The sequence below is a fragment of the Pogona vitticeps genome, chromosome 2 (assembly GCF_051106095.1).
Source record: "Pogona vitticeps strain Pit_001003342236 chromosome 2, PviZW2.1, whole genome shotgun sequence".
In the NCBI taxonomy this organism is placed as follows: Eukaryota; Metazoa; Chordata; class Lepidosauria; order Squamata; family Agamidae; genus Pogona; species Pogona vitticeps.
Window position 1 is genome coordinate 247293133 of NC_135784.1, and position 24711 is coordinate 247317843.

Here is a 24711-nt window from a genome sequence, read left to right on the forward strand (position 1 = left end):
TAGACCAGAGACTGTCAAAGTAATGTGGGTCTTTCCACCAAAGATTAAAGTGCCTCTATAACCTCTTAGTCTGCCAAGTTCTATTTATTTTTTCAATTTAGATCCCACCACATGCTTCAAGACAGATTCAGGGTGTCTAGTAAAAATTTCAAAACATAAAATCTAACCAGTGCATACACTATATAGTGCTGTTGTGCTAGGAGGCAGAATGCCAAAGCATATTCATCCATACCATATATAAATAAACAGAGCAAAAGAGGAGACTGTGTTCTGTGACTTCAGGGCTATGGAGCCGTAAATCAAGCTTCTTCTCCTAGGAACCTTTAATGTTTGCCAGTCCTGTCTATTCTCAGACTCACATTTTAGTTTGGTATTTGTCCCTGGATTAAACCATGCCACTCAGATAAAACACTTCTCTTTGCTAGACAGAGGGCCAGTTGAAATGTTTCTGCCCACACATGAGCAGTGAGGTTACACTTGCAGAGGCTGAACAATTATGGCCTTGAATTAGGGAAGGCCATTAGACAAGCCAGCTGCGCCCTATGGCAAACGTAGCCTCGGTTTCTGCAAACCAAAAGATAACACAACAGTCCCAGATCACCAGTCATAAATCTGGCTGACTTCAGTGTCAATGAACACAGAAGGAAATACAGCATTATTAGTAGAAAATACAGTATTTGGGGGTTAATGTCTCTTATGAAAACATAACAAAGAGACCCTTAAAGAGTGATATACTTTACACTTATTTTTACTACAAACACTCTAGAAGCAGGGAAAAAAATTAATACATACTACAAGAAGGTACTTCACACAGTTCCATGCGTACGTTTTTGCTTTGAGTAAAACACCAGGGACCTTCCATCTGGTTTCCAGGATTGCGGCAGAATGCGTGTCCCCCTCCAAGCTCCGGAAATGCTGTACTTGTCAAGTCATGGGAATGAGGGTGCTGAGAGTCCCAGTACTGACAATTGTGGCCTGACTTTGTAACACTGACGGTGCCTCTATAATCAACTCCAGAGCCATTGTAACACTGGTGATCTGCAAGAAACGACTGCCATCAGGATACAGGAATAATAGGAAGCCGTTTTCCCTTTCCGCCTGGAAAAATACATCCCTGTGCCTAGGGAGAGCCGGTGTGATCTAGCAGTTAAAAGTGCTAGGCTAGAATTCCAGACACCTGGATTAATCCCCCCCTAGGCCCTGAGCCCGGGTACCTCACAGAATTATCATGAGGATAAAGCAGGAAGAAGGAGGTACATGTCTTGAGCTCCGCTTTGAGCTCACTGGAGAAAAGCCAGAACATAAATGTAACAAATGAACAAACAAATATATTTGTTTTACTGACCATACTGTAAAGTAAAAGCACTCTGTCAGAATTTTTCAGTCCAGCATTTTTCCAGTAAACTCATTTGCTTCAACATATTTTAAACCCATTATTATTATTATTATTATTATTATTATTATTATTATTATTATTATTATTATTATTATTATTATTATTATTATTATTATTATTATTATTATTATTATTATTATTATTATTATTATTATTATTATTATTATTATTTAAACAACAAAACACGTTTCTGGTAGGTGTAAGATTGATGACCTCATCCAAAACTTTAAAAATGTGGAAAAAGCCTAAGCCTGCAAAAACAAATGGGGACCAGACGTGTGACTTTACCAGCAATTAAGGAAGCAATTCAGAATCCAAAGAAATTGCCGTAGGGTAGATAGCCTTATACAAGGATTCCTAAAACACGCCCACATGAGGAGGGGAAGTCTTGTTTTGCTTCCTAAATGTATGAATGTAGTAGATTTATAGTACTGATGTTTCCCATTTTAAAAAATTACTCCAGTTTTACAAGGAAAACTGGGGGGACTATCAACATCGAGGGCTGTATCTTATGGACCTGCAGGAGCAGGAACCAAGTAAATCAGTAACTTCTCACTAGGAGAGGCTTTTCATGGGGTGTACAACACCAAATGGGAGAGAAAGGGAAATATTGTTTGAAAGAGTCTGCTTTCCACCTGTGCAACAATGGCATCCTTTATACAGTGGTGCCTTGCTTAGCAATTGCCTCGTTTAACGATGTATTCGCTTAGCGATGAGGTTTTTGAAGCAATCTTGCGCTCCGTTTAGCAATGTTTCCAATGGGGGAATTTTGCATAGCGATGTTCGGGACCTTGCTTTGCTTAACGATGACAGTTTAGGCCCCCCTGTTTTTGACAGCTCCGTTTTCGCTATTTTTAAAAGGTGTTAAATTGTTTAAAAAGAGTTTAGAGTGCTTGAAATTGTTAGTGCACTTAATAAACCCTTTGTTAACCAAGTTTGGCTTCGTTCTGACTCTTTTTGAATTTTTTGTGATTTTTTTCTCCCCACTGAAATGCATTGAAAAGGTTTCAATGCATTCCAATGGTGGAACCGCGTTTCGCTTAGCGATGTTTCCTATGGCGATTTTCGCTTAAGGACGGCAATCCGTTCCCATTGGAACGGATTATCTGGTTTTCAATGCATCTCTATGGGAAAACGTGTTTCGCTTAGTGATGTTTTCCCATAGCGATGAATTTTTTGGCACCAATTAAAATCGTTAAGCGAGGCACCACTGTACTATCAAATCAATTATACCACAACACATACATACACTTTCTGTTACAGGCCAATCCTATGCATATTTTTTCAAAAAAAGTATTTCCACTAAATTCAGTTAATTCTATTCCCAGTTAGGTTGTGATTTAATCTATTAATTGGTTCATCAACTGAAAATTGGATGAGCTGAATAGTAAACAAACATAATTATTTGGCTGGCATCCCTCTTCTACGTAAATGCAAAGTAGTGGAAAGTAGAAGGAAAAATAGTAACATACAGCGATTGAGCCGCTCTACAGGTATTCCAATTCGTATACAGTTGGCACTGTCTGGCAATGGCAGATCCTCGCATTTAGGTGGCTGGAGCTGCATCAGAATGAGTGGATTAGACCTGGCGATGTTGTACTCCTGCCTGCAGATGTCATTCTCCAGAACCTCACACTCATCCCGACAGAGCTCCCTTGGCTTAGGTGTCCGAGACTGTTCATCACACAGGGGAAATACAAAATGACAAAAGGAGGGGATGGCAAACTGGGAACACTGGTCAGATAAATGGGTGGATGTGCCAATCATAGTAAATGCAGCTGGAAAGGAAGAAGAAACATCTGTCAAAAGTAAGTTTATATGACAAATGAAACACAGTGCAAAACATTATTACTGATTTCAAGCATTAGGAAGGTCTTTAAGGCAAACGATCAAGACTCGGGGCATTAATAAAGGGCATGAAAACAGAAAACCAAGGCTACACAGATGTCTCTTGCAGCTATTTTGGCAACATCATACAAAGAATAGCAAGAATGGCATGCCTATGCACACACAGAAAGCAACAAATGTCTCTAGCCTTCATCTTAAAAAAAACAAAACCAAATTCAACAAAGTCTCTTACAGAATTTACTCCTAAGAGTTGCAACTAGAGATGGGGATGAACCAGAAAAATCGTAATTCGTCACAATTTGTCATTCATCAAAGTTGATGAATGGACAAATGGACAACACACCAAATTTGAGCAACAAATCAATTAATATTTGTCAATTCGTCATAAAATGCAGTGTCCCACCAATCAGCTGATGGTTGGGACATTGATAGGCAGACTGGCTGTAGGAAAAGAAACCTAGGCGTCCCCTCTCGCAGCCTGCCTGTCTCACTGACAAGAAAGCTGGCTGTAGGAACAGAACCAGGTTTCCCTTCGGAAGCCAGCCTGCTTGTCAATGTCCCAACCATCAGCTGATTGGCAGGATACTGACAAGCAGGTTGTGAGAACAGAAACCCCATTTCCAGTCCCAAAGGGAGCCTGCACGAATAAATATGGGTAAATATTTGTCCCTTTGTATTCATCAAGGTCTCTGGACCTGACAAATAAGAAGGGATGAATACATTAGCAATATTTCATGGATATCACGTTTCATTTTTTATTCATCCCCATGTCTAGTTGCAATTCTTGCAAATCTATAGAGTTTTATGAGTTTAAAGATGCAAAATTCCTGGCACTGGAATAAAAATGAAGATCCCCAGAGTATTTTGCTAGAATCAGTGCAATTACACCAGGACTAAATCTCGTTTATATTCTGACATACAGGCCTTCACAGATGAGGCACCTCCTTTGTGCTTGCCATCTCTTTAAGGGTGATGGCATGAACAAACCACACTAATTTCTGCAACAACAGTTTGTAAAAGGACCCCTTCCTAACACTTTCTTCCTTTGAGATCACAAATTTATTTTCCCTTTAAATATCTATCCAACTTCCAATTTTCAGGCCTAAATGCTTCCCTCACTATACTGTCATTTTGCAGCACTATCTCCAACTTTTGCTATCTAACCACATGGCAACCTTCCACAACCTGCCAAAGCTAAGATTTGCTATAATCTGTTTTTAGATTAAGGGACATGGTGGCGCTGCAGGTTAAAGCGCAGAAGCCTCTGTGCTGCAATGTCGGAAGACCAGCAGTCATGAGATCGAATCCATGCGACGGAGTGAGCTCCTGTCGCTTGTCCCAGCTCCTGCCAACCTAGCAGTTTGAAAGCATGTAAATGTGAGTAGATAAATAGGTACCACCACAGTGGGAAGGTAACAGCGTTCTGTGTCTAGTTGCACTGGCCACATGACCACGGAAACTGTCTTTGGACAAACGCTGGCTCTACGGCTTGGAAACAGGGATGAACATCGCGCCCTAGGGTCGGACACGATTGGACTAAATGTCAAAGGGAACCTTTGCCTTTGGATTGTTAAGGGAAAGTTTTGCATTCTTTTATTGATTCCAAATAGAAATGCTCAAACCTGTCTTGAAGTCACACCCTTAATCATGGAAATCCCTCCATCAAATCCCAGCTGTCTTGGGCTGAGTTCTGCTTACTGAGTCATAAGATAAAGGCACAATACAAGTGATCAAAGGCATGCTGTTCTACAGCATTACCTCACATATGTCAGAGCCAACTCTTGGCACTGGAAGCAACTCCCAGGATTAAGCCTTAGGGAGGTCTGGCTTGAATTAAATGTTTTTTTTTTTTTAAATCACTAGGTAAAACATATAATAAGCATTTTCTTCACTTCTGAAAAATTAAACTCAGACTCCTAAAACCAAACAAAAGGTACATTTGGTATGATAAATACAAGATATAAAAACAGATAACTCGTATTTCACAGGGAGACAGGCCAGTGAGAAATGACTCTATTTAAGCTGAATTCTCAGTGCCAGTATTGATATGTAAGTCATAATAAAAATGTTTAATAATAGTTATGTGCCATCAAATGAACTGTTGGATGTCTCAGTGGTTTAGCTATTTGGCTGCGGAGCCAAAGGCTGGAGGTTCGATTCCCCACTGTGCCTCCTTGGCAGGGACTGGACTTGATCCATAGGGTCCTTTCCAGCTCTGCAGTTCGATGATGGTGATGATGATGAAATCAATTCTAAGTTATGGTGACCCCTTCCAGAGATTTCTAAGTACAGAGTACTTAGAAATGGTTTAGCATTCCCTTCCCCTGGGGTGCGCTGAGACTGTACAGCTTGCCAAAGGATACATAGGCTGGCTCTTCTCTTGGGAGGTACAGTGGCAAACTGAACTCTCAACCTTTGGCTTTGCAGCTAGATACCTAAAACAGTAAGCTATTTAACAACACCCCCCCCCAAAAAAAAAACACCACTGGGTCAAATATGTTTGGCTTCCTACTATAAATATCAGTTACATTAATTTTACTTGAATATTTAAAATTTAAACCAAGAAATGAAAAGTATGTACCAAAGGTTGGTACATGAAATAGCCCCAATGCAGATCTGTTTTTGCTCTCCTCCACAGGAAATGGATGAAAGCAGTACCATACTACTTACAAGCCATTCATTTTGGAGGTGCAGTCCCCAGACAACTCCTTGAAGTTTGCATGAAACTTGGTAATTATAACTGACTAACAGAATTAATACTGTGCACTGTAGCACCCAGGACTTGATCCGCAGTGTCATATGCACTGAAGCTAAACTGGTGATTGGAAGGACTGACCTCACCCACGACTATGAGCCAGTCCATTAGGTTACTTTCTGATTTGTTGTGAGAACCAGGAGCTCTAAAAAGGCTGAAATAAGAACTGTGGCTTTGAAACAACATTAGCAATAATAACCCTTGCTGATACTAGTTCTACTCTACCTTTCTTCCTAATCAAAGTAAGCCCAGCTCCTGAGATAATTTTAGGCCTGCACATCCCAGTTTTAGTAGCAATGGCCCAGAAAGGGATGTGACATTTTAACCTTTTGTTTGACCTCTGCGTCCTGGATTCTGCGCTCAAAAGGCAGAAGAATGAACCTGAAGGGGATACTGCTAGAAATTAGATAAAGAATTTATTTTATTTATTTATTTATTTATTTTATTTATATCCCGCCTATCTGGTCGTGTGAGGACCACTCTAGGCGGATAACAACATAAGAATAAAACAATAAAATACATATAACCATATTACTTAACAAAAAGAAAAAGAAAGAAAAAAGAAAAAAAATTATTAAACAAGATAGGAGAGCTATAGGGTAGGAAAAAATCGTCAGGAATTATCTGTTGGGAAGGCCTGCCTAAACATCCAAGTTTTTAATTGTTTCTTAAAATAAGGGAAAAACACAAACTCAGTCAGTTCATTTCAGTGATTCTCAACAAGTTAATGGATGAGTTGAAGTCCTTTACTCAAATGTTCCAGTAGTTCCCAGTCAGAGCCCCCAGACTCTTACAAACCCTCATAGCAGTGAGGTGAATAGATCCATGAGCCATCACATTGTAAAAATCTGAGAATGACAACATTATAGTGTATTCAAACACCCAGTGACAATGCTGCTAATGGTTTCTCTTGTATAAGCAGGCATCTTTCAAATAAACGAAAACAATGTTCACATTTTGATCATTTGGAAATTCCTCAGTTTCCAAATAATCAAAGGGAAGAGTTCACAGTTAAGGCTCGGTTGCATCAGACTTTCACATTATGCCATTTTCTGTTTGCACCAGTCATGCCTATGTTAAAAGGCCTCAATGCATCCGATCACCAGTTTAGCTTCAGAGCATATCTGATGTTTGTGGATGGCTTTAGTAATCACTGCTGAAGAGCACAGTGAATGGTCAAACTCACTTTAATCAATGACAAAGTATCCTTGAGCAGGCTGGCCTTACAAAGAATGCAGATAAGAACAAGGCCAAGATAAGTGAAGATACAGGACCTACCACAAAGGAAATCATCTGAAGAGGGCATAAAAGGAGTTCATATTTTGGGATAAACCTTTGCCAGAGTGCTTACCTCCTTAGCAACACTGGGTCAAATATGTTTGGCTCGGGTTCAAGAACATCAACACAAGACATTCTCTGACAATCAGCACTACTTACAGAAGAACAGTTTCAGCCCATTCTTGACCATACACACCTTTCTTCAAGCCACCTCTCACCTAAATGTGACTTGCAATAGATACCAAGTAGCTCCTACAAGTAGAACTGACATTTGTCTAGCCGAATGAGTTTGTTACTGGCCATATTCATCATACTGCTCAAGTCACCATCAATGTGCGCACGTCTATCAACAAATTAGTACAAAGAGAATATTCTGGGTACTATGCACAATCTGAACAAACCCCAAGTTTGGCTAAACTGAAAACATTTGCACATTTGTCCAGTGATAATCACTGGAAATTGGCTAACTGCTAAGCAATCAGGTTTACTACAACTGAAATGAAGACATCAAGACAACTGATAAGCTATTCAAATAATATATTTAAGTGGGGGATGTAACAGAGAGAGAAAGTGTGATTTGTTTACATGTATAATAGCTTTTCTAGAAAGCTTCTGTCAACATAATGAACTTTGAAAAACAAGATGTGCATGCCCTGTGCAGCCTGTTTTCAAGGAAAAGTGTTAATTTTGGCAGTGGCTGCAATGGCAGATCCAGCAATGAGTCCATTCCCAAGTTGGGGGGGGGGGAAGCAAATCTGACCTCTGGTCTAGCAGAGGTTGCTCTCCCCTATACTATGCAGAAGAATTATGCAAGTCAGCTAGGCTTAAAGAAGCCAAGCCACAAGCCATCTACGACAAAGTCCTGAATTACTGGGGGTATTTGGAGGGGGAGTTTGGCTCTTTTATACTTTACAAGAGTGCTAATAATATACTGAATATACTGCTTGAACATCTTTAAATGAAATTGCCAGTTTGGACAGTAGGTGTCACTGCTCTCCACTCCCCACTGATACATGATTCACTGGCTTAAGTAAATGCAAATTAACACACACAAACTTGAGTTCAGCTCATTCATCCCATTACAAAACTGCTTTTCCCATTACAAACTTTCTGTTGTGCTAATTCCACCACTCCAGCCCTCTCATCTTAAATTTGCTTCTCTTGCCTAACATTTAGCAGACTTTATAGTGAATAGTTAGTTAAAGAGAGCCTAAGTATGATCTTCCTATAAGAGAAATGTTCGTACAGTACTTTTAAAGCCATGTACACAAAGTTACAGTTCCAAGCCTAAAACATGTCCTTTTGCACATGCTTATTCTAGTTTTCCATGTTGCCACTCCCACAATCAAGGAGGAAAATCATTTTGCAGTTTTAAAACACTGACTGGCCTTCATCAGTGTAAGCTACAGTAGCAATACCGAACAGAAAGGCTGAAAGCCCAGATTACACAGCTGCAATAGCTTGGTCCACATTTAAACATCAACTTTGGTCTACAGTGCAAAACTCCGATGGAAACCTTGCCTGTTTTGCAGACCACAGTGATTTTGAATGTAGAAACATGTTTCTAAACATAGAGCAGCATCTTCAAGCATTTTAATAAACCACATCATTCTCAGATGTGTCTCTTCTATACCTGGATGCTGAACAAATGCCAAAACAGACTGGGATGTACAAAGCCTGATAACATTGCATTCCGTGTACTATGTGGATTCCAAGGGAAAAATTTTTTAAAAAGGAATTTCAACGAAACACAATTGCGAGGATCCTAAGTTAAGCTTCTGCTGGGATCCATCCATCCATGAACCAGCAAGTGAAATTGTGGAGAATAAAATTTTTGATTATTCTCCCTCTGACACAGTCCCTGTACCAAGTAAAGCTCTGCTCTGGACAATTCTGCTCAAGAAAGATGGAAATGGGTGCTGCAACAGAAGACAGAAATTTGCCCAAACTCCTGTTTTCCACCTGTGGAGACATTCTGGCAGCCCTTGGCTGAACTGAAAAGGTCTCAACAAGTGGTATGTTCAGATCTCTGACAGGAACAATCTCTCTCTTCTCTGGAAACCTACTTGGCAGGAAGGAAGAGAGGAGAGAAGAAAAAAGATGGCCAACGACTTTTGTGACTGGTCCTGCCCACTGCTAGCTTTGCTTCCTCCCACTGCTAGCATATGTCTCCTGTTGATGAACGGATTTCAACTAGAAAATGTCTGCCCTTCCTTGCTTCAGATGATAATACCACTGCTGGAGGAAAGGGAATGCTGGTTCCAAAGTAGTGTATTTTCCAGGAGTTTAAGCTGTGGAAAATCTGTTCATAGTGCAAATGTATACCCTACATAATAAAAATAATTAATTATGAGCCATCAAGTTGATTGCAATGACGATCCTTGAAGGTTCTTGTCCTGTTGGGACCATAGACTTGATGCTCGCAATGTGCTCCCCATCCTATGGGGCTGGTGTCTGTTGTGACTTGGATTGCGAGCTGTAAAGGTCTGAAGGGGTGACCAATCATTAGATGTGGAAGGAAAGTCCACCATTGAAGTTGTTGGGCAAGTTCTTGTGAGACAGGTAGTCGTTTCCCCTGGCTGTCGTGAATGGGGCCGAAGAGAGACAGAAGCCAGACTTGTAGGGATCGCATTTTCAAATGTGCATGCGCCAGGGCAGGTGTTGTGGATGCCATGAGCCCTAGAAGATGTTGTGCATGATGCGCAGAGACACTTTTGTCTGGTTGGAACTTGCACACAGTGGCCCTTATTTTTAGAATGCGCTCTGGGGGAAGAAACACCCTGCCTATGGTAGAGTCCAGTCTGGCTCCTATGTAGTCCATTACTTGAGATGGTTCGAGAATTGATTTCTTTATATTGATTGCGCAACAGAGGTTCTTTAGAGGTTGAAGGATGAATTTGGTGTTTTTTATGGCTTGACACTTGGACAGAGAGACTACTAGCCAGTAGTATATGTACAGGTAAACTTGGATTCCCTGAAGGCGCAGGTATGCTGCCACCAGCGCCATGCACTTTGTAAATGTCCTTGGTGCTGTGGAGAGATAAATGCTTGGTCTTCTTCGACCGCTTACGTGGTCGTGAGACTGATCTTGATTGGATCGACGCCGACGAAGGAGCCAAAGACGCCCACCCAGTAGATATAGGGCTATTCAGGCCAGAGGCTAAACTCTTCGTAGCATGTGCGAGTTGGCTCGGAGTCGGGGATATTGTGCCAAACAGTACAATAGGCTCCACTTGTCTGGGAGGTAGCGAGGTAGCTGCCTCAGACAGTGACTCTCGATCCCGAGAGGAGTCCTCAAGAATCGGTGAAGGCACCGATGCCGAAACTGGAAGTAGTTGTTTGAGAGAGTCCTTTGCTTTAGCCAAAGTCTTTGGCTTGGCTTGTTTAATGCTCTTGGCGGAGGTGGTGGAAGGTGCCTTCGACGTCGAGGCAGACAACTTCTTCAAGCCTGAGGATTTTTTAGCAGGCTTATCAGTGGTCCTGGTAGATGGCAACTGAGAAGTGGTATGAGCCTCAGAGCGTGGAGTGGCAGAGAGTGAAGAGATTTCCATTTCAGATGGTTTAGATGAAGACAGGGTCTTATACCACAAGTATAGTTTTAATCTTTGTTGACGTGCCTTGATCGCAGCTTTTGTAAAAAATTTTACAGTGCTTGCAAGTGTTTAGCTGATGGGATTCGCCAAGGCAAAAAAGACGGCGGTTGTGGCCGTCCTGGAAGGGTAGTTTACGGGAACAGACAACACAGAGGCTGAAGGGACCGGATGGGGACATAAGCAGGTAGATAATGGAACAGTCTTAATGTTTGTAGGGAAGTAGAAGTCGCGTGGCGAGATAAAACGGTGGGAAATTATCTGTAAACGACTAATGCAAAGCGGAGGCAATAGAATAGTCAGAAAAGGCAGTCCGAGGTCTGGACAACAGATATAAGAGGAGTCAAGCAGTCTGTGGTTGAAAAAATACCAAAAAATCCCAAAAATCAGTGAAGCTCAAGCGAGAGGTTCCTAGCTACATGGCGGTAAAATGAAACTGGGGGCTGAGGCGGGTGGAGAATGCGCTATTGGGGCAACTTAAACTTTGATATTTTCTCTTAAAGCTCTGGAATATTCTGAGAGGTCCAGCGCAGGCGCTGACTTAACCCCTTTTGTGTGCATTCACAGAGGCCACGATGAAGAATTATGTTTCATCAAGGTGCCAACAAAAAAGCAACATCAAGTAATGCAAGCATGCCTCGGGAAAACTGAAACATCCTCTTCTTAACTAAATGATCTCAAACATGGCCATCTGCTAGACTCTGAAACACTTCACAGAGGATCCTTCAAAATAATTTCCCTTTTCTTGTCTGCAATAATTATATTAGAATATACAGTGGTGCCTCGCACAGCGACCTTAATCCGTTCTGGATTAACCCTCGCTGTGTGAAAACATCACTGTACGGATCAAAAAAAGCCATTGGAACGCATTAAATTTAGTTTAATACGTTCCAATAGCAGCTTTACTCACCGTACAGCAATGTTTCTCCGATGGCCGGCAGCCATTTTTGCGCCCTCCCCTCGCTAAACGAGGGTGCGAAAACGCTGCGCGCGGCCATTTGGGGGCTTCCGGCGGCCATTTTATAGCTGCCGAACAGCTGATCGGCGGGTCGCAAAGCGAAGGTCGGTAAGCAAACTGCTTACCGACCTTCGCTCTGCGATTTTGAGCCATAGGGCCGTCGGTGTGCAATCGCTAGAACGGCCCCGTTGTGCGGATTCGTCGTTCTATGGTGCACTCGTTGTGCGAGGCACCACTGTAGTTATGTTCCAGATGCTGAAAAGTATGAAATGGGGTGAAAGAAAAAGCTTGCCAACTTAGTACTTAATCACAATATACCCATCCTACTCCAAATTCACAGAAACTCCTCTTATGACAATTGTAGAAATGGCTGTTTAGTATGAAACCAGCAAATTGTCTCGATTCACGCTAAGACACAAAACTTAAAAGGCTTTTCTCAGGTTCATTATCATTCACTCATTCAGTTAAAATCAGGTTTCTCCATGAGGTGCAACAATTTTTGTCAATAAAGAGAGGCATGCAGGCTTACCGGTAATTCGGTTTTCAATTTCCCCTTGCATTTGGAGGGAGTCCACATAAATGGTCCTGTTTCCAATGATTCGAGCACATGCAATTCCCCGGTAAGGCTGGCAAAACCCATCTTCATGATAATCTTCCCTGGAAAAAGACAAATTGGGAGCTCATAAGTACAAATTGGGAGCTCTACAGATATCTGCCTGTCCCTTATGAATTCTAAAGAACTGTATCTTTTAAGAGAAAAGGCAGGATTGTCAGTAAATCTGACATCTTTAATTCCTCCAGAGGCTGCTCCCTCTTCTCAGTTTCAACAGGCACATTGTTCTTAAAATAAGAAGGGCATCAATTAACATTTTAACTCAGGGTTGGAGGTGTTGGTGTGTAGGGGGGGGACTTCCATAAAGGGAAAACAACAATTATCTTGGAAATCCTATTCTAGGGATAATGGAATATGACAGGTTATTCTATTAAAAGGCTGTTCAACTGAGACAGTAATATGTGTCATGTTTCACCTCATAATACATTGCTGGCATCAAATAACACGCTATACAATTAGGAGAGCAGTGTTTCGCCTCCTCCATCTCCTACTGCAATCCTTCATTTCCTGCAGTGAAAAGCAAAACAGGCCCTGCCAAAATTTAATTAAAATATGGCATAATTCTGAACTGTGGCTTAGATAGAATGAAATTAGTGCTTAACATCTTTCTCTCTCCCCTCCCCCAGCAATTTTAATTAAATCACACTGAATAACACTAAATTCGGTTTCCCCTGCAGGTCTTAATCTATGTGCTGGGCTATTGACCAGGCTGAACTCTGTTCTGCTTCTTTAACATCAGTTGAATGTAGCTGACTTAAGACTTGCTTTGAAGCAGCACTGATAAAAATCTCTTCCTCTTAATACCAGGGGTGGACACTTCCTGAGGTGTGGAAGACTCCAGGCCTTTCGTACTTGGCAGCATGAGCTAGCGCATGCTGCCAAGTTCATGCAGGACACCTGTCAACTTGAAAGTGGCACCTGCTTTTAACCTCCCCAATGCTGCTCCCTGAGCTAGGTCACTTAAGGCCAAAGTAGCATATAAGGTGCTCAATGTCCTTTTGGACTTGGTTAGTGCTTCATCCAAAGGCCTCTGAGATGAAACATGGGAAGCAATGTTTCAAATCTGATTCTAATAAAAGGTTATATCCTCATTCATATGCAACTCTCCCTCCTCAGATCTTACTTTGCAGTCGTAACGATAACAGAATCTGGGGTCATGGTACATTCTGTAGTGCAAGAGTTCACCACAACAGTTCTGTACAAGTGTCCTAAAGTATGTACAGAGTTACATGAGGCTATCAGTAAATCATTTGAAGACAGAGATTGGGCTGGACTCAATGATCCATAGGGTCCCTTCCAGCTCTGCAGTTCCAAGATTATTGTTAATATTTCTAGCAGGTCTCATCACCACCAGAGAATGTCTTTTGCGAAGCTTTGTCTTCAATGCCCATTTAAAACAAAGCTGCCCCAAAATAACTTGCAATATAAGAGGGAGAGCTCACAAAGTATTTTGGAAAAATCTCACTATTTATTGCAAGGACTTCAGTAAACTCAGAAAGAGCACAGAATTCTGAAGGGAGTGGCAGATAATTGTTTCTTCAAATGAAAAAAAATCCTGGACCTTTGTAACCATCAGCATAGATCCCTCTCTTCTTTCATAAGATATGAAATGTGTTTCACAATAAATGTTTCACTTTGAGGTTTTGATTGTGGGAAATCAAGAGGTGTTGAAAGTGGCACATATATATATATATATAATGTAGAAAGATCAACATATTAATTCAGCCATTTTCTACTGGGAAATGGAGACCTCTGCTTCACCTTGATTCATAAACAGCAAGATAAGCCACATGAGTCAACCGCTTTCTTGTGGTCTGCTGTCATGTCTATAAAAATGTCATAAGGTTTTGAGTAAGCCACCCTTTCAGTTGAAACACCACATGACTGTGGAAGTCAAGAGAAGAGTCCCCTCTTCTCAAATGAGAGCATTGTGTTTGTCCTTCTCACTGGAGCCAATGAGAACTATGGTATAAAGAGACAGAATAGGGAATGAAGAGGATAGGATACGGTTCAACTAGATTTCTTCACTGACTTTCTTTCTTAAAATAAATGGGTTAACACTGCCTTTGTAGAGAAGGTCAAGGGTGGGCTTCACAACTGGACCCTTGTTATAACCATTAAGTATTACAGATTGTATCAGTTTAACAGAAAGGCTCAACAGCATCATGATACTTTTAAGGCTTCTGTCAGCCATGATAATTTGCAAATCGTCAAAATGAATGTAGGAAACATTTGGCAATAAATATACTAAACAACATAAATAATTTTCATATAAATGCATTTTCCCTGCACATGGAACTATTGTTTTTGGAAAAAATGCTTCACTTAATAGCTTTATTAGAGATGTTCCCCAGTTCTGTTGTCTGAACTGGGGAACTGGAACACAATCTAGCCAGCAGAAAGAATCAGTTATAGACAAGAACACTCCAGTCTTACTTCCTTCTACATACTTTTCATAAACTAGATGATAGTGACTCTCTTATAGATAGGAGTTGAAATGGAAGTAATTATTCTTATTGTAGCAACACAAACTATTTGAGTTTTTCCCCCCAATCAGCCTGATAACCACACTAAGATTTAATTCAGTTTTACTCTGAAATTGATTTTATTCCTTAATCAGATAAAGAGGCTTGGAAACCTGAACGTAGTTCAAATGGTGAGACAATGCTTGTGTTTGCATATAGTGACATTTAAAGGATAGTTTAAATGCCTCATTAATTAAAGAATTCCAATTTTTATGAAATGCTGGAATTTTATTAGTGGAATTAATTAATCAATTATTATTTCGAGAATACAAATTAATCAATCACTTAATTAAATTTCTATCACGCTACGGGTTTAAGATTTTTCTCTTGCCAGAGACATTAGGTGTCAATTTTACCATTCTATAGTTTAATTTTATCTTTCTTTATTTAGATTGCTATTACTGAGAATATAGTACTTAAAAGTATAATCATAAAGGATGCTGACAATGCCTTATAGCCTGAAATGTATGTTTTTGGTAATAGTAACATGGAACAGAAAACAGGACAGATCTTTCTTTGGCTTTAGAAAAACTGAAGAAAGATGTAATCCCCACTTGTGAAAATGGCTTTAGCAGTTAATTGCAAGAACAGAAACGAGCTTTAAGTAGTCTCTTGGGGCCATTTCACATATTACACAGTACACGCAACAGAGAGCCACAATTCAATATATTATGCATAGCCCAATCAGTTTGAAGTACCCACAGGATTTGTAGCATCCATACTTTACACTTCAATGAACACATGTAAGTCCACTCAGAATGCCAGTAAAACTACTCCACATGACTGTGTAAGTTTATAAGCAGGGTTTTGGGGCTGCATTCATTTAAAATATGGAATGACAATCAAAAGGAGTGGCTACTCCTACCCACTCCTGGTTTGACACAGGTTTCCAATCATAAAGTTTAGGCAAACTTGTACTTCTGCTAATCATTGTTTACCCAATCTCTACTAACTGTTGAAAAGGACAGTTAATACACTGGAAGAAACAGGAATTCAAGGCACCCACATCTGATATGGAGGAGGGCAGATATAAGCCAAATCAATGTGCAGTTCCAATGTCCAAACCATGCCTTGTCTCCAACATTTTAAAGCCGGCCAGTGCTGCTACCCAACAGTACAGTGCTCCAAAGAACCCTGTTGCAAAGTTTTTTCCCCTTTTATTCTGTGAAGGAGAGCAGCATAGTGTGCCGTCCTCCGTTGAGAGCAGACAGGAGATAACAACTGGTTGCGCAGTGGGAAAGTTGATTAAGTCGGAAGAAGGAGAAACCGGGAGGAATAAGGCGGTGGAGATATTTCTAGCAGAGAGTAGACAAGCAAGAAAAGGGGAGGAGCTAGAATTAATGAGATGAGACGAGACTGTAAAAGATGAGGGAGGGGAGAAAAAAGGGGTAGAACATGGAGCTGAGAGAGAGGACAGAGGCACTCAGACAGAAGGGAAAGAGTTACAAAGGTATGGACCGATCGAACTAGTCCGTGAATTCCCGAATCTTAGAACTGGGGGAGGTTTATTGCCCGATCCCACAAGTTTTGTAGAGAAAGAGAAGATAAAGCCTAAAATGGGATGGAGTATGATAGTGGTACCACGCTCACAGAACATAGGGAAGAAAGTGACATACATTGGTACCACCAACTACCTGCCATATCTAGAGGGGAACTTGGTGAAGCATCCCTGTTGCGGGACAATCTGTGCAGCTTTGAGCTTCCCAATGTGGTACCAAACCGAACAAGGTCCGTGTGGGATGACGAGGGAATGAATACTGGAAAGGGTTTGAGCGTGACATGTGTTAAGAGTTACAAGTTATTGCCCAACTTGAGTTGTTTGGATCCTTTCTATGTTAATAATCAAGAAGTGAAAAGAAATAAAGAAACCATGTTTGTACCGTTATCTTCCTCTCTGTCCATTTTTTCCCGCTGAAAAGAAGGGTCCCCCTCTCCTAGAGAAAGAACCCAATCACAGTGACACCCAACGTGGGGCGGACCCTCAGGCGGGAAAAGAAGAAATTCTTTCTATTTAGAGAATTGGAAATCTTTGGGCCAGGCCCTCATCGAGGGTAATGACCCCAAATTCTGGAAGCAGATAGAAAGAGGCTTCTCACAGAAAGCCTTTGAGATTGCCAACCCCATCACGCCAGAGGTATGGGTCTCCCACTTCAGTCGCATTTTGGAGGGTAGTATTCATAGAAATATTACTCATGAGACCCTCTCTAATTCCCCTGAATGGCCACCTGTTTCCCCCAAAGAAGTTGGGGACCTGATTCAAACTCTCCGGAATGGCAAGGCGCCTGGTGAAGATATGATCCCCGCTGAGGTCTTTGCTATTGACATTCAGTGGTGGTCTCCCATTCTAGCCAGTCTATTCACCTACATCAATAGTACAGGCAACCTTCCTGCAGGTTGGCAAACTAGCATTGTTGTGCCAATTTTTAAGAAAGAAGATCCTTTAGACCCTTGTAACTTTAGACCCATCAGTCTCCTCAATGTGGCATAAGCTTTATGCCAGATACCTCTTGTATAGGCTTCTAGATTGGGACAACAAACATTCTATCATCTTCGAAGAACAGGCAGGCTTCAGAAAAGGCAGAAGCACAATAGATCAAGCCATTGTTTTACACCATGTAATTAGTAAATACACCAAACCTCCAAACAAATATCTTTACGCTGCCTTTGTGGATTTTTCATCAGCCTTTGACCTGATAGAGAACGCCTTTGGTATAAACTGGAAAAAACAAACATTGATAAGAGACTCCTGTGGCTCATACAGCTACTACATAAAGAAAATACGATGCAAGTGCGTATAGGCTTACAGGGAACTCTATCACAACAGGTCAGCATTACACGAGGGGTGAAACAAGGTAGTATTTTAGCACCTTTTCTTTTCAACTTTTATATAAACAGCCTTATCCCTCAAATGGCTTCCCCCACATTCTTCCCTCCAGCCATTGGCTGTAGGAAGATCTCAATACTGCTTTATGCTGATGACCTGGTTCTGCTATCTTTGAATAAAATTGGTCTTAAAAGAATGCTGGCCAAATTTGGGCAGCTCTGTAAAGAGGAATGGCTAACAATCAATTATACCAAAACGAAAATTATGGTCTGTGGGAAGAGAGCCCCTAAGCATAACTGGTCTCTGGATGGGCATGCTATTGAGCAGGTACACTCATTTAAATACTTGGGCATTCAATTTTCTGAGAAACTCTCCTGGAGACAGCATTTAAATGCTACAATCTTACTGAGTACCAGATCAATAGGGCAATTAAAAAGATTTTTCTACAGCAGAGGAGGCCAGCTGGTAAATCCCGTTCTCAAGGTGTTCGTTGTTAAAATTATAGCACAGATGCTCTACGGCAGGGGTGTCCAACCTTTCACCTTCCCTGGGCCACATTAGAAGATGAAAATTTGGTTTGGGCCGCACATAAATTTGGTTTGGGCCGCATGGGGGGGCAGCCCTAGCCGTCCTCCGCAGCCCCACTCCAAGCGTGCTTACCGGCAGCTGCGATCTCAGACAGCAGAGGCTGCCAGCTTCGACTCCGGCGGCTTTATGGGGCCGGGAGGGGGTCCACCTATTGACGGGTACAGCGCAATGCAGTCACGCAGCCCCCCTGTCCCCTCCCCTCCCCCTCCTTCCTTCCTTCCCTCTCTCCCCCTCTACTGTTATGACATGCCCCGGCCACATTCCGGCTGCAAGCACCGGCAGTGTAACTTGAAACTTTGGAATTTCTTTAAAATAAAAAGTTGCACTGGGCCGCATTATGAGCTGACCTGGGCCGCATGCGGCCCTCGGGCCGCAGGTTGGACAAGCCTGCTCTACGGGGCAGAACTATGGGGAGAGGCAGCCAAGCCCAAACTAGAAATCCTGCAGAACAAATTTATGAGGCTGATACTGGGTCTCCCCCCGGAACTCCCACAGCTCACCTCAGAGCTGAGTTAGGCCTACCCTCAATTGCCGCTAGAATTGATCTGGCTTATCTTAGATATTGGCATAGACTGAACAGTTTGGAGGACTCCTCCCTGACAAAGTGCTGCTGGTTAGAACAACTAAAGTCTGGTGGATGGGCACAACAATGTCACCAAAAATTAAAGGTCTATAACCTTTTGATGGAAAAGTTCCTTAGTTTAAGCTCTCGCGACCTTAGGAACTGGATCTTTGATCTTGATGCTAGCCAGGATAGGGCAGCTATTGTTGGGTCCCGTTTTTCTACCTGGTATCCTCAACTTCAGGTGAATCATGCAAAACCAAAATATTTTGAGTCATTGACTTTTGCCCAGATTCGCAGAGCTTTCACAGAACTTAGATTTGGACAGATGGCCTCAGCATACCTCGAAGGGAGATATAAAGGAATCCCAGTCGAGGAACGAAAATGTGTCTTCAGCTGCAACCAAACTGAGGATCTAACTCATTACCTACTGTTCTGTCTTCTCTATAAAAATCCTAGAGAAAGATTTCTGTCACCCATCATTCAGATGTATTTTAACTGTAATACCACTGAAACAGTAGTAGGATTGCTTGCTGATGCACAGTTGTACATTACATATGCTGTAGCACAATTTGCACTAGCAGCTAAGAAGCTGAGGCTTCGATTTGTCAGGGATCATAATGCCACATAAATGCTGTATCCAGTGGATTGATGTTTTACATTATGACAATATTTTTAGACTGGGTTTTATTAGTTTTATTGGTTTTAATGACTTTAATGGTTTTAAGGTAATTAATGGTTTTAATGGTTTTAAGGTGATTACCTGCTTTATTTGGATTTTATATGCTACAGTAGAAACAATATTGTAAAGGTCTATGGCCAGAAACAATAAAGTATGTATGTATGTATGTATGTATGTATGTATGTATGTATGTATGTATGTATGTATGTATGTATGTATGTATGTATGTATGTATGTATGTATGTATGTATGTATGTATGTATGTATGTATGTAAAATTATTGAAGACCATTGAAAGACAAGAAAAGTTAATAGAGAACCTAGCAGAACAACAGACGATGCTGACCAAGAAGATCAAGAAACGAGAAGATGATGAAGATAAAAGTGTGAGAAACAATGTGGTGATTAAGAATGGACTGGTGGCCGGACCAGCTGCTATACAGATTCAAAAGATGAGCACCAGCGATGACCCAGAAGCGTATTTACATACCTTTGAAAGAGTAGCAGTAGCAGCAGGGTGCAAGATAATCCTCTGAGGAGAAGCTGATGGGAAAGGTGTCCCTGCTGGTTCTCCTGGATCTCTTAGCAGCCTTTCATACCACTGAACACTGTATCCTCCTAGTGAGACTCTCAGAATTAGGGACTGGTGGCCTTGCTCTGTCCTGAGGACCATCCCCAGAGAGTGCAACTAGGGGAGATGGTTTCTATCCCTTAGATTCTCAATTATGGAGTCCTTCGGGGGTCACTCATCTCCCCGTTGCTATTTAATATCTATCTGAGGCCACTGGGGGATGTCACCAATAGTTCTGGAGTTTCAGGTCACCAATATAAAGAGGACATGCAGTTCTATCTCTCCTTCAACCCTTCTGAAGTGGATGATATCCTGTCCTTTGAACACTGCCTGGCTGCCAAGTTGGGATGGATGGGGGAATAACAGACTGAGGCTGACCTGAGAGAAGAGAGAGGTCCTTCACATGGGAGCCTGATGACTGCAGATTGGGTGCCCCCTTTCCTTTGATGTGGCTACTCTCTCTGCTAATGATGAAGAATGCAGTTTGGGCATCCTCCTAGACCCAAGACTGTCATGGACATCTAGACAGTGTGTGTGGTCCAGTCTGCCTACTTTCACCTTAGGCAGATTGCCCAACTGCACCCCTACCTTGACACCAGATCCCATACCAAGCTAGTCCATGCACTGGTAGTCTCAGGAATAGACTACTGCAATGCACTCTGTGTGGGGCTTCCTATGAAGTTGATACAGAAACTTCAGCAGATCCAGAACATGGTAGTCAGGTTGAGCTAGTACATACCAACACACATCTCCTACTATGGCCACCTTACACTGGTTACCTGTTCATTTCCGTGCCAGCTTCAAGGTGATGGTTTTAACATATAAAGCCCTAAATGATTTGGGACCTTGGGATCTGGCAAAACCTTCTTCCAAGGGGAACTGCCCATCCTACTTGCATGTCCTTGGCTGATTGCTTGAGAGAGAGCCCTGGAGGGAGAAAACTAGGAAATGGGCCTTCTTGGTGGTCATTCTTCAACTTTGGAACCAGCCTCCCCCCATTATCCACTGACCCCTTTTGCTGATAACCTTCAAGAAGCTCTTAAAGCGTGGCTATTCCACAGGCCTTTTACTCTGATCCATCAATGGAATCCAGTGAAATTATTAGCCGTTAAGGTTACAATATCACCATTTAAAATATTAAATGCTTTATATATTCTATTATTTTTATTATGCTTTATTATGTATGTTATTATTATTATGTATTTGCATTTTATATTAATTTTGAAATCTTGGTTTATTGTGTAAGGTTTTATGATGTTTGCTCATTGTTTACTGCTCTATGTTGTGAATTGCCCAGAACAGCCTTTGGCTAGATAGGTGGTATAAATGAATGAAATTGATTAGTTAAAACTTTTAAAACATTTTATAACACATTAAAACTCACATAAAATAGTAATATTAAACAGTAGCCAAAATCAAAATTTTTCACTGCCCTATTAGTTGTTAAAAGGTGGTCTAAAAAAGATAGTCTTCACCTGTTGCTGGAAGCAAAAGAAGCAGGGAAGGAAGGCCATTCCATAGCCTGGGAGCAGCCACAGAGAATGTCCTTTCTTGTGTTCCCACGAGATGTGTTTCTGAAAGTAATGGGGCCAAGTGAAGGGCTTCTCCTGAAGATCATAGAGGAGTCAAGAAGATTCACATAGGGAGATTCTGTCCTTCAGATAGCCTGGATCCAAGCTGTACAGGCCTTTATAGGTCATAACCAGCACTCTGAATTGGGCCTAGAAACTGACTGGTAGCCAGTGAAGCTATTGTAATAGGGGAGCTATATACTGTACTCCCAATAAGTGATGCTGATCGGCACCCTAGCTCAGCATTTTGAACCAGCTGAAGCTTCTGAACTGCCTTCAAAGGCAGCCCCATGTAAGGCATATTGCAGCAATCCAAGTCAGATGTAACTAAGGTATGTGTCACCAGAGTCAGGCATCTCCAGGAACAGACACAGTTGGTGCACAAGTTTTAACTTTGCAAATGCACTCCTGGTCACTGCCAAGACTTGAGTGTTCAGGCTCAGGCATGAGTTCAGGAGTACACTCAAGTTGACGATCTGACTTTTCAGGGAGAATGTAACCACATCCAGCATAGACTGAATCCATTTTACCTGATCTGCCTTTTGACTGACAAGGAGCACATCTGTCTTGTCTGGTTTAATTTTTAATCTGTTCCCCCCCCCCATTCAGTTTATTACTGATGACAGATATTGACTGAGATCAGGAATAGTTTCCTTGGATTTATGAGAAAAGGAGATACATACAGAGTTGATTGTCATCCACACGCTGGTGATACTGAACTTCAAAACTCTGTACAACTGCCCCCCAACTATTTCTTATATACGTTTAATAGCATGGAGAGAAAAAAATAGAACCCTGAGGTTTCCCACAGGCTGATGGCAAAGGTGCTGAACATGAGTCCTCCCCTGCTGCCTTCTGACATCACCACTCCAGAAAGGGCTGCAGCTACTGTAAAACAACGCTTCCAAGTACCAACCTAGAGAGGGACCAGAAAGATACCATGGTCAATGGCATCAAAAGTCACTGAAAGGCCCAGCAGAAAAAGCAGGGGAACACTCACTCATCCAGTTCCTAGTAGAGAGCATCCACTAAGGCAACCAAAGTTGTCTCCACCCTGTGATGAGACCAACATGAAATGGACTGAAATACTCCATCTCATCCAGGAACCCCTGGAGGTGAGAAGCCACCACATATTCCAACACCTTGCTCAAAAATTGAACACTGGGTGTTTTCCAGTTCAGTGAAATTCAAGGAGGTTTTTTTTTTAAAGAGCTATCTTTATTGCCTCCTCTAAATATGCGGGAACCCCACCTTGCTGCAAAGAACCATTCACCACTCCTTTTATCCACACACCCCCTCTGACTGCTTTTTTTATAACATATGTCTATAACATCCAAGTCAGAATGGATCTGAGTGATTTTGTCTTAAAAGTGCTGTGCAAATTCATCACAATGAGCTGCTGAGTGGTCAGGATCTTGTTTCTGTGGCTGAGCAGGGAACAAATTCTTGACCACTCAGAACAGCTCTACTAGGTGGCCCTGTGCAAATCCTCACTGAACTGCAGAGCTAAAAGGGACCCTACAGGTCACTGAATTCCTAGCCCCTATCAAGGAGGCACAGTTGGGAATTGAACTCCCAAATTTTATTTGGTTATTTCAGAGGCGAGGAGCTACCGCCGAGAAGGCCCAGTTTCTTGTTTTTTCCTTCCGGGCCTCCCTCGGAGTCAAGCTCCTCAGCCTCACTTCCTGACTCGATCGGGTGATCCAGGTAGATTTTGGTCGGAGTAGGCATTCCACCAAATATCGAGGCTCTAAACCGTTTAGGGCTTCGTACGTTAGCATTAAGACTTTGAAGTCAATGCAGAACTGAATGGGCAGCCAATGCGAAGCGGCCAGAGTGGGGGAGATATGGTGATATTTTCTCACTCCACTAAGAAGTCTGGCTGCCGCGTTCTGCACCACTTGAAGTCTCTGCATCAACCTCAAAGACAGCCCCACATGATTCTGATTCTGCACCAGATACCTAAACCACTGAGCTATCCAGCAGTTCTGCTATGGTAGTACAGAAGACGTGTTTCTTCTTTACAGATGCTACTATAGAGTAGGACTTTAGCTCTAGACTGTGGTCTAATTTACTGCATTTTCCATCATTATCACTCTAGTCTATGTCCCAATCATGTAACTATCATGAGCGAACCAAGTGTCCACTCTGTGGGAGGGGACACCTAGACGTGATAATGTTTATAGATCTGGCCATCTCCTCATTTCAAAAGTCAACCAGTCAACTTCAACAGGATTACCTACCAAGGCTAGAGGAAACCTTCCAAGAGCTTGTCAGAAAACCATTTGGATCCATTTGTCTCCTGGGATAGACAATCATAATTGGCCTAGTACCCCCGCAGAGATTCTGGGTTCCAGTAAGTCTAAACCCCACCAGGTATCTGCCCATAACAACAAAATCATAGAAAGCTCCTCCACACTCAGCCAGCCCAGCACAGAAAACTAGATTCAGAGTGTCCTCTACTACATCAGTGGGGCCAGATAGCACTCGGGAAACACCCATGGTCATGATGAGGACATGAAGTCCCAAGCTACTCATGACAAGGTGGCTTAGGCATGGATGTGGAAATCTCCCAAGAGGCCAGCATCACTCACCCATCAATCATACTCAGTATGTTAAACTGGGAAAGGATTGGGCTGGGACTAGCTGTCTGGAAAAATTGTAAGAAGATAGGTTTCTTTATCTTTGAACTCCATCATCAATCTATCCTTTAAAAAGTACTGTTACAGCAAAAAATACTCTACAAAAACAGCAGAAACTGCAGTTTATTTAACTATACCTTTGTTTAGTACAACAATATGGAAAAAATAACCAAGTTTTAAATCTAAGAAATAAACATGTGAATAAGCATCATAATTAAATTTAAATTGTGTGAATTTTAATGTTGTGAACCGCTTTCGGTCCCTTGTTGGGAGAAATGTGGCATAATAATAATAAAACAACAAAAAACA

The 24711-nt window shown here is 41.8% G+C and overlaps 1 protein-coding gene across 1 annotated transcript in view; it reads right to left on the reverse strand.

Moving 5' to 3' along the window:
* ROR2 (receptor tyrosine kinase like orphan receptor 2) overlaps positions 1–24711 on the reverse strand; it is a 187908-nt gene that overhangs the window by 10780 nt on the left and 152417 nt on the right. The window contains exons 5-7 of the mRNA XM_020797562.3: positions 12355–12482; positions 2869–3174; positions 793–1038 (exon numbers count right to left, since the gene is read on the reverse strand). Coding sequence (XP_020653221.3) covers positions 793–1038; positions 2869–3174; positions 12355–12482 — 680 coding nt within the window. The remainder of the gene's footprint in view (positions 1–792; positions 1039–2868; positions 3175–12354; positions 12483–24711) is intronic.